We start from the raw sequence: 13,419 nt of genomic DNA on the forward strand, positions 1-13,419 counted from the left end.
AAATCCTCAGCATCATCGTGGCGAAACCAACCATACTTTCTCTCGTCAGGGCTGCCTTGACGACCTCTTCAGCTAAACAGCGCTGGGGGCGTCTAGAAACCCTAGGTTTGGCAAGCATGTTCAGCTTTAAAACGTGCTAGTTGCAAGTTGCAACCTCCATCGGGCCATGCAAGTGGAGCTCGACCTAAAAAAGGAGAGTGTCACATCCACCTCACCCATTTTCCAAGAGTGGCTTAGGTGCCCCGGTATTTCCCCTTTCGTGCAATACCCCTTGATTCCAGCGGGTGTTTCTGCCATTTCTCTTCAATCTCTTAAGCGTATCCCGGTACTTTCGGAACAGAGGGTTTGGTTACCCCCCCCCGATCCTCGCAGGCTTACCTGGAGTTCTGGATTTTGAAAACGGACTGGTGCTCAGAAAGTATCGCAGGATTTCAAATACATAGTGACCTCTCTGACAGCGGTTATAGCGCGGAAACGAGGCATTCCTGTTGATTTTACGCAGAGGTGGAAAGCTCTATGAAACGTCGTGCTGCTGAATTTTCACTACTAGTTAGTTACTGTTTATCAATTGGAATAGTGGTTACCTAACCTACGAGCCGCGATCTTGAGCCTTCCCCCGAACACCCAATCGGCAACTAAAGATGCCATTCGGCCACCCCGTGCCTCGTAGACTCTTACGCAGTCTCCGTAAATTGGGTTTCGGGAGGCTTTTTACTCCTGCTGACGTTTCTTGTATCACAGATTCATTATATATTATTCACTCTCTCCTAGGCACACGGTAACCAGTTACCTGGGGTTGTTGACCCGTTAGATCCTGGATCTTATGGCTGCGAGTGACTGACTTCCATTCAGCACCAAGTGGTGGATTACCTGTCATCTGCTGCCACTCCTGGTCACCCGCTTGTTAACTTCGAATAATAATGTGAGTGTCGGTCATCCGCGTGCTAGACCTTGGGTGTGAGATTCATGGAATACGACTATCTAGTTTAGCCTGGTCTATCGATTTGCTAGCCCTGAGGCTGGTGGAGTGGACGGTGGCCGTCTCCCTAAAAGCCTCCAGCGCGAACCTTGGAAGCAGTAGACTGCATTTCATTGGAGTAAGCTGGATCTGCCTTTGGAATGATACATCTACTTTATTTTTTGAATGCTGCTTCTAGCAACGCTCTAGAACGACCGTCGTAACCCTCTTCTTTCAACCACACTCGTTTCTTCACTAGGGGCGGTCGCGTCTTGCAACGCTGAGCCATAAGTTACTCTTCTCAACTATGAAACTAACATGGTCAATGGAAAACATACAACGGAACAACTTATGCACGGGAAAGGAGACTCCGATTTAGCGATATAACCTCATTCCAAGGTTGCTCTCTTAGGACCACATACTCTCCCTCCACTAGGAATGGGCTAGGATTGTATGTACTGTCCGGCCCATAGCCGATCACAGATCGCGTTTGCCAATTCGTTGACAAGAAATACAATTATTACATTCTTTGTTGTCTGGGTGGTATCTGTGGAGATTCTTGGCTGCTTAAGCTACTTAGATCCGTGTTAGCATAAATTTGCTCCTATCTATCAACTAAAGTTCTTCGCTGCGGGAGGCGCTTCTCGTGAACGCTAACTGGTATTGGCAGAGATGTTGCCCCGTATATAGGTGGATATGGTCGATGGCATAGTTCTCGCTCGGTGCTTCTGCTCCGCAGCGCAGCATCGACATGCGATACTTGATGGGGCCTAGGGACGGAGTGTTTTGCTCTTTAGCCTCCCTCTTCAAGGAATATGCTGGAGGGTCGTACCTAATAACGACCAACTATGCACATACCAACTCAATTTTAGCAGCGCAGGTATCACATTTAACTACCATGTCGTGACGCCCCGAATAATCCTTCTAGATCCCCCCCGCGTTGCGTTGGACTGGGGAAGAGTCGCTTGATTGAGCACTGCTCACTGACACCCCTCTTGAAATTCTCATCAACTCAGAGCCTGGTTTCTCATTTATCAAATTATATCATGTTACCTGTTGTGTCGTCCTCTTCCTATGTTCTTTTGTTCTCCATCACCTTTCTCCCGACAGGATGCTGTCTCGTTTCTTCAAGCCCTGTCATGCGCCTGAGCCGCCAACCAGGGCACAAGGAACACACGAAAATGACAACCGATCTCGATTAGCAAGACGAGCAAATGTTGATGTGTGGCTCAATCGAGATGGATTATCGTTTGATATGGTCATCGGTGGTTGTACCTGTCCTGTAAGTCGATAAACATAACTTACACTTTGATATTGTGTTCGTATATACATCTGCGCTAGTCCGATCTATCATTGTTGCTCCAAAATCATGCGACGACTAGCCACACTAAATAAATTCCCAAAGGCCAAAATGCATTGCTCTTAGCTGACGAATAAGCTATACTAGCCATGTACACTTCGAGATTTCATGAACTATTTGATATATGTTGAGAGGAATGCCGAAAACCTGCAGTTCTTTCTATGGTATCGGGACTACGCTCGACGTTTCTACTTGATTGCTGAAAGCCAACGACAACTTTCTCCGGAGTGGACCGGTAAAAAGAGCCCAAAGGCAGATGTTCATGCCGTTCAACCCACCACGAATGACCAGAAACCTCCATCCCAAGATGTCACAGCCGTCACTGAAGGATCTCAATCCACCTACACTGCGCCTCCCGGCACCGGTATTCCAAACTCTGATGACCCTGATTGCACATTGAGAACTCCACCCGTGACGGATGGACTCGATTGTGGCTCAAGCCCACTAGTAGAGGAGATGGGGGCAGAATGTTCTGCAAACGAGGCTGCCAAAACGACTAACGAAGCACCCCAGGCAGCTCAAGAGACAAGATCAAAATGCAACAACCGATCCCTAGTGATCCAAGTTGATATGACAAGGGTGAAAAAGGAAAATCTGACCAGCGTTCAAGTAGTCATCGCACAGCCCTTCCGAAAAGAGATCAGCAAAATTTACGCGACTTATATCGCTAATGGCGCCAGTCGGCAGCTGAACTTGACTTCGAAGGAACGTGAAAATCTCATGGGAGCCATGGAGTGCACAACGCACCCATCAGCGTTCAAGCAAGTGGTGGACCAAGTGGAATGGACCCTTCGCCACCATTCATATCCCAATTTTATTCGCTGGACGCTGAATAATTGCAACCGCCATCGTGTCCTCGCTGCTCGCATTCTCAGTACTACTACAATGCTTTTAGGTCTCATAGCTGGTCTTCTGCCCATATTCAGCTCCGCCACAAGGGCCTGGAGAGCGTTGTCGGCGTTAGTCCTCCTGCCTGGCTTGATAATATTTCTCACTTCGTGTAACGGTTCTTGCATTGTAAGTTCTTTAGATATATCAACTAGAAAAGACGGAGGGATCTTTACGTATTCGTGTTAAAATATTGGTTTCCAACTCCTCAAATTAAAGCTTACAATTTCGTTTCTTTCAGCTCTTTCTCTTCCTTAACCGCCGCCATCTACATCCCTGGGAACTCTTCTCCGATGAAGACGAACATACCCTAGAAAAGTTAGGAGTCGAATCCAAGGCCTTCGACAGCACCGGTGAAAGCAATTCCTACGAAGACGAGCCCTGGATACCCAGATATCGGAGACGCAATTTCTTCGAAAAGGTTTTCGATCCAGATACTAGAATTCAGGACCCGGTTCTTCGTCGCATGCACTTTATGATCCTCCTCCGCATTTCCATCGCCTCCGCGGTTATCACTGCTATCCTTGTGACTATATTCGTCTCTGTGCCTAAGGGGAATTACTTCTGACAAAAAACTTTCCCTGTGTTTGTATGATTATCTCATGTCCTATGGTATCACCTTCCTGCCATACTTCTTTCCGTTGAGTGCACGTGTATTTTGGGTTTCGGCCACGGGTTTTGGAAGGAATAGGTATTATTGTCAGATAGGCACTCATCGGTTATATGTGCATCATTGTTATTCGTATAATTCCAGGTTTTACCCGGTCTGTCGGGATTGGAAAGCTGTCTGCTGAATGGATCTGAGAACGGAGTGAGTTGTTTCTTTTTCCTTTTGCGGAATTGGGAATTATGTCATCCTCACAAAAGTCAAACATGACGAGAGTACGCGATGGGGGGCAGCTATCAGATGGAGTGATGGGCATATTCCATGTTATTTCTGTGATGTTTCCTCCCCCCCTATATCCAAGTCCTAGAGTGACAGCGTTGGCGTTTGTGATTTCTTCATGCTTACCCAATTTTTAGTTCTCATCTCATATTTACTTCTTCGCCCACTGGTTCCTTTTTTCCAGCTTTCCATGTCCTCTTGGAACCAACAGTATGGGCAAGATTGAACATACAGATTCCCCACCTTCCCCCCCCCGGTTTATGTCACCTTTTCTTCTCCCTCTTTTCTGTCCCAAAGGGTGGACAGTGGCGTACTTCCTTTCCTTCATGTTTTTTTTATACAGACGGGTAGAGAAACAACTCTTCCCTCTGTCTTCCATATTCTCTTGTCTCCTTCTATTTCTATTTCATGAACGCATTGTTTTATTACTGCAGGAACCCCTTGTACTGATGGTTTCTGATGGTTTCATTGAAATAAAGTGGAGTGCATAGTCTTATACAATAAAATGACCTGATCACGGTTGAGAGAGTCTACTAAGAGTAAAACGAAACACACCTAAGAGTCGAGGGCAGAAAATAAATGAGTAATAATAATAGGCGGGTTATAATACATCAACAGGATGGATGCAACACTAATAAGGAGAGAGCGGAAAGAGTAGCTATTTTAAGGGACTAATATTGATTATTGAGGGCGGATTTTGGATTGATTATCTCGGATTAAAGATCGTGTATGAATGGAAAACATCATTTATAGACATTGAGGGCATATAAACCCGAAAAGGTGTTTCATGATATTGTCAACTGTTGCATCTTGAATTGAAGAAAGGGGTTGACGCGGTCGGGACTGGCAGTTCAACTAGTTAGTTAGTTATTAATCTTGATGACTAACACCGCAATCTATCCCAATACAGGCTAGCGCATCTCTCCCCAGAACGCGTGTCGCGAATGCGTGACGAACAAGTCCCTTACAAGACTGACGACGTCAACCTTCGATCCGCTTCAACAACCACAGACCAAAAGACCAGCTCAAGCCGCACGCGGTGGGCTAAAGCGACATGCCTTCTGTCGTACCCATCCTGCAGCGGCGACGGCGAGCCAACGAATTGGAATCCGACAGCAACGATAGTAGCGACGAAAGGGAGACGTGTATTTCCAGAGAGGGCACACCCTTTTCCCAAGCATCAAATGGGAGCAAGCGCGTTCGCCTTTCAGCACCAAACAACAGTGAAAATGGCGAAAACGATACGAGTGGTTCGCTAGAAAGCGATAGTGATGACGGGGCTGATCCGGCCGAGGTGACAAGGTCTAGGAACACTCTCTATCCGTCCGTCGTCAAGACCGAGCGCGGATCTCGCACAAAACATTCTGCTAGTGGTAGGCAATCAAGCGCGCAAGCAATTAGAGACAGAGATGGATCTAATCCGAAGCATCGTCCTGGGTCGATTGTGAGGGTCAAACTTACGGATTTTGTAACTTATACCTCCGCAGAGTTCTTTCCTGGCCCAAGGTTGAATATGGTGATTGGACCTAATGGAACTGGGAAGAGTACTCTTGTATGTGCAATTTGTTTGGGTCTTGGATGGGGACCACAGGTAAGGAGACATGGTTACTGTTTCTATGTTCAAATATGTTGTTGCTGTGAGAGAGGGTATTCCCCTCCCTTTACCTGTAAATCCCAGTGTGCTGATAACCCCTGATACTCTAGCATTTAGGACGTGCTAAAGATCCTGCTGAATTTGTTAAACATGGTTGCGAAGAGGCCACTATTGAAATTGAGCTGGCTAAAGGGCCAGCCCATCGCCAGAACCCGATTATCCGCAGGACTATTGTGAGGAGAGACAACAAAAGCACTTTCACTCTCAACGGGAAACCCTCAACCAAGGCCCGTGTCCTTGAGCTTGCGCACTCATTCTCCATCCAAATCGACAATTTGTGCCAATTCCTTCCTCAGGACAAAGTCGCTGAGTTCGCAGCGCTTACCCCAATTGACTTATTACACTCTACACAGCGAGCAGCAGCTGGCCCTGAAATGATAGAATGGCATGAAAATTTGAAGACGTTACGTGCCGAGCAGAAGAAGTTGCTAGCTGCTAATGCTGAGGATCGAGAACAGTTGGCAAATTTGCAAAATCGGCAAGAACTCCAACGAGCGGATGTGGAGAGGATGCAACAAAGAGCGCTGATACAAAAAAAGATCGCCTTACTAGAAAAAGCAAGGCCAATTCCAAAATTCCAGGAGGCCCGGCAAGCTCTCAAGGATGCACGGCAAAAACGACGGGATCTTCAAAACGAGCAAATGGAATTGGAGAACCAGCTAGCTCCGGCTCTCAAGTCAGTTAATGAGAAGAAGGACTATTATCTTGCGCTACACGATGCTGTCTCCCAGAAAAGAGATATGGTTGTTAAAAAGGAGGAATTCAGAGCTGCAATTGTTGGAAAATTAGACAAGGTGCAGGATGCTATAAAAGATTTAGATGCGCAAATTGAAGCAGAGAAAAAGGCAGGGATCACGCATAGGGAAAATTATAAAAAGTCACTTCACTTAGTCAACAAAATCAAGCGACAAATGGAGGAGGAACCCGTGGAATTCGATGTTGCAGCCTTTACAAATAAAATTGTAAGCATTATCTTGTTAGTTCCCTCTCACCCCCTTCCCTCCAGGGTCGCTAATGTTTCGTAGCGGGATACTGTGCGAGAACTTAGGGATATCGAAGAGAAATCGAGGAGTATCCAGGAGTCCAAAAAGAGCACGTTTCGGGATTATCAGATAATTAAGGGGAAAATTGTGAAAGAATATGAACGCCTTCAAAACCTGGACTCCGAGAGTGGACGTCAAGCAGAGAAACTGAAGTCAATATCTGCAGACACTGCCAAAGCGTGGGAATGGATAAAAGCGAATCAATCCAAGTTCGAAAAGAAAGTCTTTGGTCCGCCACTCGTGGAATGCTCGATAAAAGATCCCACATACGCGGACGCCATAGAATCGCTATTACAAAGGAATGACTTTTTGACCTTCACAGCGCAGTGCCGAAATGACTTTAGGATTCTACAGCGAGTACTCTATTCCGAATTGAAACTTCATGATATTTCTCTCAAGGTATCATCGATAACCCTATCAGATCTTCGGTCTCCAATAACGGACGAGGAACTTCGGTCCTTGGGATTTGACCGCTGGGCCCAAGATTTATTGACTGGACCTGAGCCAGTCGTGGCTATGCTCTGCAGCGAAAACAGGTTGCATCAGACGCCCATAGCTCGTCGAGACATTACAGACGAAGAATACACGAGGATGATAAACAGCCCGATCAGCAGTTGGGTGACTGGAAGCCAGTCCTATCAGGTTGTCCGTAGACGTGAATATGGGCCGAGCGCCATATCGACTCGAGTTCGGCAACTTCGACCTGCCCGACACTGGACATACCAGCCAGTTGATGTTTCCGCTAGAAGCAGCATTGAAAATAATATCCAAGAATTGAGAAAGGAGTTTGATACGCTTCAGGGGATCCTTGACGAACAAAGAGAGAGTCTTGAAAATTTGAAAGGACAATATCAAAAGGCGCAGAGAGAGAAGGTTCGTTCCCCATAGTTTGAATTGCCTGTCCGAGATGGGCTTTTGCTAAAACTCCACCCACAGGTTGAATTGGAGCAGGAAAAGGCAACTCAACAGACTGCCCTGATGAATTTTAAAGCTTTGCCTACTAAAATGGGTACGTTATCTCATACCTACTTTACTTCTTTTACTGACTCCCAGTCTAGCACAGCTGCAGGGAAAAGCGCACGCGTCGGAAATTGCAATGGATGCGGTGAAAAAGAGAGTTGAAGCGCTTCGCAATAAACAAGATCAAGTTTCCCTTGAAAAGGCTTCGATAGCTCTTGAATATGCTGTAAGTCTTGCCCGGATGACCGGGAGTAACTTTCCAATACTAAACCTTCCGCAGAATTGTGTCAATGAATTCCAGTACTTGATAGAAGATCTTGCTCTGGCGGAGGTTAATCTCCTTGAGGCCGTATCCGACCTTGATACGCTCAAGGAGAGAAACACGGAAGTGAACCGTATCCTCAACAATAAAAAGGCGGAACTTGCACAAGCCATCGAAGAGTTTACGGTGGCAACTACACGATTTAACAAGTGCCAGGAAGATTTCCAAGCATTTGCTAACATAGTCAACAATGACCCAGAGCTGCAAAATCCCGAAATGAGAGAGCTCATCGACGCTACCAAAAACCTCACCATTGAGCAGCTTGAAGCTGAGATCGACTCTGAAAAAGCCGCCCTCGAACTAGCTGGTGAAGACAATAGCAATGTGATCAAGGAGTTCGAAATGCGCCAGCAGCGCATTGAGAAGCTCAAGTCCCACCTTTCCGACTTCCAGAAAAACCTCGATGAACTTGATGCAGCAATTGCAGAAATTCGAGGTAAATGGGAGCCGAAGCTTGAAGAACTCGTTCAAAAAATCAGCGACGCCTTCTCCGATTCCTTCGCTCGCATTGGCTGCGCGGGGCAAGTGAGCATAGATAAAGCGGAGGATGTGGTCCCTGAATACGGCGATTCTGCCGCCACCTCCACCCAGGCTGATAACGGTGACAACCATAACAATAGCACAAGCGATTTCGACCGGTGGGCCATTCGTATCCAGGTGAAATTTCGCGAGCATGAAAGCCTCTCCGTCCTAGACTCCCACAGACAGTCCGGTGGTGAACGGGCTGTTAGCACAATCTTCTACCTCATGGCTCTGCAATCTCTGTCCTCCTCGCCGTTCCGAGTGGTCGATGAGATCAACCAGGGCATGGATCCGAGGAATGAGAGGATGGTACATGAGCGGATGGTTGATATTGCGTGTGCCTCTGGTGGTGAGGGGGGTGGGGGGCAATATTTCCTCATAACTCCTAAGTTGCTGAGTGGGCTTGTGTATAAGAGGGGAATGAAGGTTTTGTGTATCGTTTGTGGGGAGTATGTGCCGAAGGACTACCAGAAGATTGATTTTGGGAAGTGTGTGTTACGCATGAAGGAAGGGTTGAGGAACAGCAGCAAGGGGAAGGGGAAGGGGAAGGGAATGGGAAAGGGAAAGGGAAAGGGAAGGGATGTAGATAGCGGCAAGGGAGGCGTTGATGTTGAGAGGTGAGGATTGTGTGGATGTGTAAGACATATGTAATGATGAACAGAGATTTTTGAATGGACCTTTTAGGTCAGATGAAGTGTTCGGGGATTTTTTGGTTCACTGTCTTTTGAGTACGGTATTTTTGCCGGCACTTTAGCCGTTTTGACGTTTTTGATATTCCTTGACATGATTGGATGTACATATCAGAACATGCATTCATGAGCATACGTGCAGTTAATTTAAACACCCTTTCTGTTATTTAATCCGTAAGTCTTGAAACAAGTCTTGAAACAATTCCACATACACGGAGGAAACCCACTTTATGACAAGGCAGCTCTCGGTTTCGAAAATGCAGTTACACCGGTGTCAATCAATGCCTATGTTCATCTCCCCTTTTCCACTTCCCCCGCCCGTGCTTTTCCTGCAAGTCCAACGCTCCCTCAACCCACAGCTTCGCCGCAGCCTTCACTCCACCATCCCTCCTACACTCCCTCTCCAAAACATCCGCTACCACATCCGCCGCCGTTTTCATATCTACCCCTTCCCGTCCCTTCCTCAACATTACCCTCTTCACACCACCAACAATACCAATATTCCTCGTACTGGGTATTCGAAGCAGCGTCTTGTCGATATCAGAGCCATAGCCCACTTCTGCGGCTACCTGGATGACCTTTGCAGTGAGAGATGCGTACGCGGAGTTTTGGCAGGCCAGGTTCGTGTGCTCCTCGAGCTTTAGGGCGCGTAGGGCTTTGAGATCGCCGGTGGAAGGTTGCAGGTTTTGCTCTACTGTTGTCGATGCTGACGCTGCTGCTGCTGGTGTCTCTTCCTTTTCTTGTGTTGATGATTTGTCTTGCAGCTGGTTGAGCTTTGTATTGGCATTGGCATTAGTATTATTGACGTTGTTGATATCTGATAGAGTAGATTCCGCCGTGGGAATTCCTTTTGCCCGGTCTCTCTTAGAAGCTGATTTTGGGGGCGGATGTCGATAGCGCATTCCAGAAATGGCATGTGAACAACAGGGTATCGCCAGAAATGGCAACGGAGAGGTGGGATCCGGGAGAGCCCCCAGGAGGGGTGTCCACAAAGTCAGTTCGTCGGCATGGTTGGAAATTATAAACGTATCTTTATTGAAAATCCCACTGTGCAGCACTAAATATGCAGTCTCCAGTAAGGGTATATTGCTGCAGTCTTTCGAACGCTCAAGGACTTCCATGAACGGCTTGGGAATACAAATCATTTGCTTAAGCCGCTCTTGAATCGAGGGTGGAAAAATAGACCACGACTTTCTCCGACGAGCATCGAATCCCCATCCGTCATACCTTTCTGAAAGTAATATATAGGTCAACACTCCATTTCCACATGCCATATCAACAAAGCCAGGAAATGGGGGAAGGTCGTCCTTCACCCCGTTGAGATTGAATTTTGCAGTTGTCGCTGCTGTCGATATTGTCGTTGAAATCGGCAATCTATACATTTTCTTCCACAGCTCGATCAGAAAGGCGGCGATTGCAATATCTTCAAAAACATGTTTTGAAGGTTCAGTAGTTTCAACCCAGTTATTCACCAAGAAAGCAGCATATGTTTTCTTCAGCCGCGAGTAGGTATTTTGAAAGACATGCTGCTGAATGATGTTGTCCTTTTGTGTCATACTTCCAGATTTAGTAATCGCCGCAGATGCATCAAGTGGCTTTCTTGCGAGGCGCAGCTGGGTTGACAGGAGGGCCAGCAACGTTCGCTGTAGACGGTATGGAATGAATTGCGTGAATTCAGCAGAGAAGGGTGAAAAATGGATAGATAGAGTTCCTGTACAATTTTTGCCATCTTTCAGTGGATCATTCAGATGGTATGATAGAGCTAATGCCCGTACCGTTGGATGGTAATATGGAATCTCATCTTCTGAGTGGACATGAGGTGTGAAGATGAAGAGGCACCGTTGCTGGTCCTCGCGCGAACCATCTGATACATCTGCATGGTTCACATCTTCTTCATACATATGACAAGTTTGATTTATTGGATGATCTATATGTTTTCTGGGGATGAACCGCCGTATGATGGTTCTCTTGAGATGGAGGTTAGGAAATGATTCCGCCGGCATGGGCGCTGGCCTGGCGGTGTTTGGCTGATCCTCATTTGTCTTTTCGACGGCGCCACAGCAGTCTGATTCCTCGTCGCCAGGGATCTTCATAACACCGGCGCTATCGTATAAGATATCAGCTCGGAAAACATGGCTGCTGTTTAGATTGGGGTTTGCCAGAAGGTGCGTTGTCACTCCCAGAAATGCCTCCAGAGAAAACTTCTCTCCAGTACTCGCAAGCTCTGAAGATGTAACCCACATGTGAGAATCGGAAGATAAAAAAGATTTCCGAAGAGTTGCAGCAAAGTGCTTATCGGGAGGGCGAACGACGCGATCACCCGAACGTGTATTTCCAACAGTCATGATTAAAAGGAGTGCGACGGTGTCTCCGTGAAATAACCAGTCACACGATTTACACCCAATTAAAACCCGCAAGGCTCTCGAACATCAACAGGATTGATCCTTTTCCGAAGGTTATAGAGGTCCAACTACCCGCTCCAGGCCAGGCTCTAGGTTGCCTGCACCGAGCCATAAGCTTTCCCCAAGGACGCAGAACAATCGATTGATCCCAAGTTCATCATCTTGCTTGAGATTTGTCAATTATCAATACATCTATCAAAGCTGGAAGCTTGGGAAGGAGTGTATGATGGATTAGGATACCATAGATATCAAGGCACATAAATTCTCCAAGCTGGCTGTGGGTTAAAGGGTTGGTTGAGGTTGAAAATTCCACGACTTGGGAAACGGGGTCCGCAACCTCATCGCGGTCACATGATATCGGGAATTGTTTCTCTCCCGGGGGGTGGAACAAGACATCATCAACACGATCCACGGGTGTTGGGTTAATAAGTGAAGTGTACTACTGCTCTGTACACCCGCTCGCATACTTACATCCCCCAGCTTGCCGGCCTTTTGAGTAACTCGATTTACCACGGTGAAGATGAGTTCCTTGCATACTTGCAGGTATGGTCTTACGAAGAAGTTGAACGGATGCTAACAGGTAGTCATGCAAAATATTGGTTAAATTGCGGCATGTTCATACCGGGACGCGGGATGGGTAATTAATTGCCCCTTCAGCTTGACCTATGAAACCTACATATATATAGTTATATATATATATATATGACATAGATGAGAAACCTGACTGGGGCCTCAAACAATAGGATTTGTAATCAGCTAGCTGATGGACTCTCTCTCTGAAGGTTCTCTGCATTTAGAAAGTTGTGACGAGTGTTTTGTGTCAAAGACTCGGACTCTGACAGCTCTGCAGTCATGTGTTAGTCATGCGAGAGTTCATCCGTGTAGTTTTAGTTATTCCGATTTGGGCCGTGAGAATTTGTCAACTAGTAATAATAGTAGGAGTAGTTCCCTGAGTTCAATCTGCGAACATCTCCCTATCAAGAGATATCCATAGCGGATGCCCTGCAGCAGAGAATGCCATCTATCCTGTATGGTTAATAATTACCCTTATATAGAGTTACTTTAAAGAGTTAGTTTAGCGAACTAAATATTATTATTAATTACTGCTGTTCTGGTATATGTATCACCCCGTTTTTATTCGCTCCTTACCGTATGCATGCGCGGTATGGTATGTATACAGTATGTAAGTGATGAGTTACGGCGGGGTACGGAAACCCAAAACCCAGCTAAACCCAGCCAGAACTCAGCCAGAACCCGCCTAATCCCGTATCGGCTCACCCAAGGGCTGGACTGACAAATACTGTGTAATGACAAAAGATACGCCTAGAACAAGGCAGACCAAAACGTGAGCTGAACTGTTTCTTGGGCCTAGCACTTGGGCTATCACTGGGCTATCACCGGGCTATCGCTGGGGCTGTTTCTGGACTGCTTGGAAAAAAACCGGAAATCCCGAAATAAAAACCTGACGATTTCCTCACCAAAACACCCCGACTCTCTCTGCCTGTTCTGTTATTACTCTTACCCTTCCTTACCCTTAACTCTTTTTCTTACCCTTTCCTTACTCTCTTTCCTTACTCCCTATATACTTCCTTTTTTTCTTTCCACCAAAACACACCCAAAAAAACACCTTTTTAACTCCCTCGCTTTTTTACTCGATCGATCTGTATCCTGAAAAACACAGGACAACACAAAGTCTTCTTCCATCTCCCATTTTCCATCTCTCTCTTCCCCCTTC

At 46.6% G+C, this 13,419-nt stretch overlaps 3 protein-coding genes across 3 annotated transcripts; 2 read left to right on the forward strand and 1 right to left on the reverse strand.

Moving 5' to 3' along the window:
• Nucleotides 1–2,069: 2,069 nt before the first annotated feature.
• Nucleotides 2,070–3,774, forward strand: PAAG_04520 (hypothetical protein; the record flags this gene model as incomplete). Its single annotated transcript, XM_002793564.1, has 3 exons — nucleotides 2,070–2,240; nucleotides 2,406–3,335; nucleotides 3,448–3,774. 3 exons carry the CDS (start codon nucleotides 2,070–2,072, stop codon nucleotides 3,772–3,774), a joined length of 1,428 nt encoding a protein of 475 aa, XP_002793610.1.
• A 1,372-nt stretch (nucleotides 3,775–5,146) lies between these two features.
• On the forward strand, nucleotides 5,147–9,214 carry PAAG_04521 (hypothetical protein; the record flags this gene model as incomplete). The annotated part of the gene is made up of 6 exons (XM_015845292.1): nucleotides 5,147–5,683; nucleotides 5,797–6,708; nucleotides 6,772–7,662; nucleotides 7,726–7,798; nucleotides 7,848–7,975; nucleotides 8,030–9,214. The coding sequence occupies 6 exons, from the start codon at nucleotides 5,147–5,149 to the stop codon at nucleotides 9,212–9,214; spliced, it is 3,726 nt and encodes a 1,241-aa protein (XP_015699518.1).
• Nucleotides 9,215–9,560: 346 nt separating this feature from the next.
• PAAG_04522 (hypothetical protein) lies at nucleotides 9,561–11,627 on the reverse strand (the record flags this gene model as incomplete). Its single annotated transcript, XM_002793566.1, has 1 exon — nucleotides 9,561–11,627. One exon carries the CDS (start codon nucleotides 11,625–11,627, stop codon nucleotides 9,561–9,563), a length of 2,067 nt encoding a protein of 688 aa, XP_002793612.1.
• Between the last annotated feature and the right edge of the window lie 1,792 nt (nucleotides 11,628–13,419).

This window comes from Paracoccidioides lutzii, assembly GCF_000150705.2.
Source record: "Paracoccidioides lutzii Pb01 unplaced genomic scaffold supercont2.11, whole genome shotgun sequence".
Lineage (NCBI taxonomy): Eukaryota > Fungi > Ascomycota > Eurotiomycetes > Onygenales > Ajellomycetaceae > Paracoccidioides > Paracoccidioides lutzii.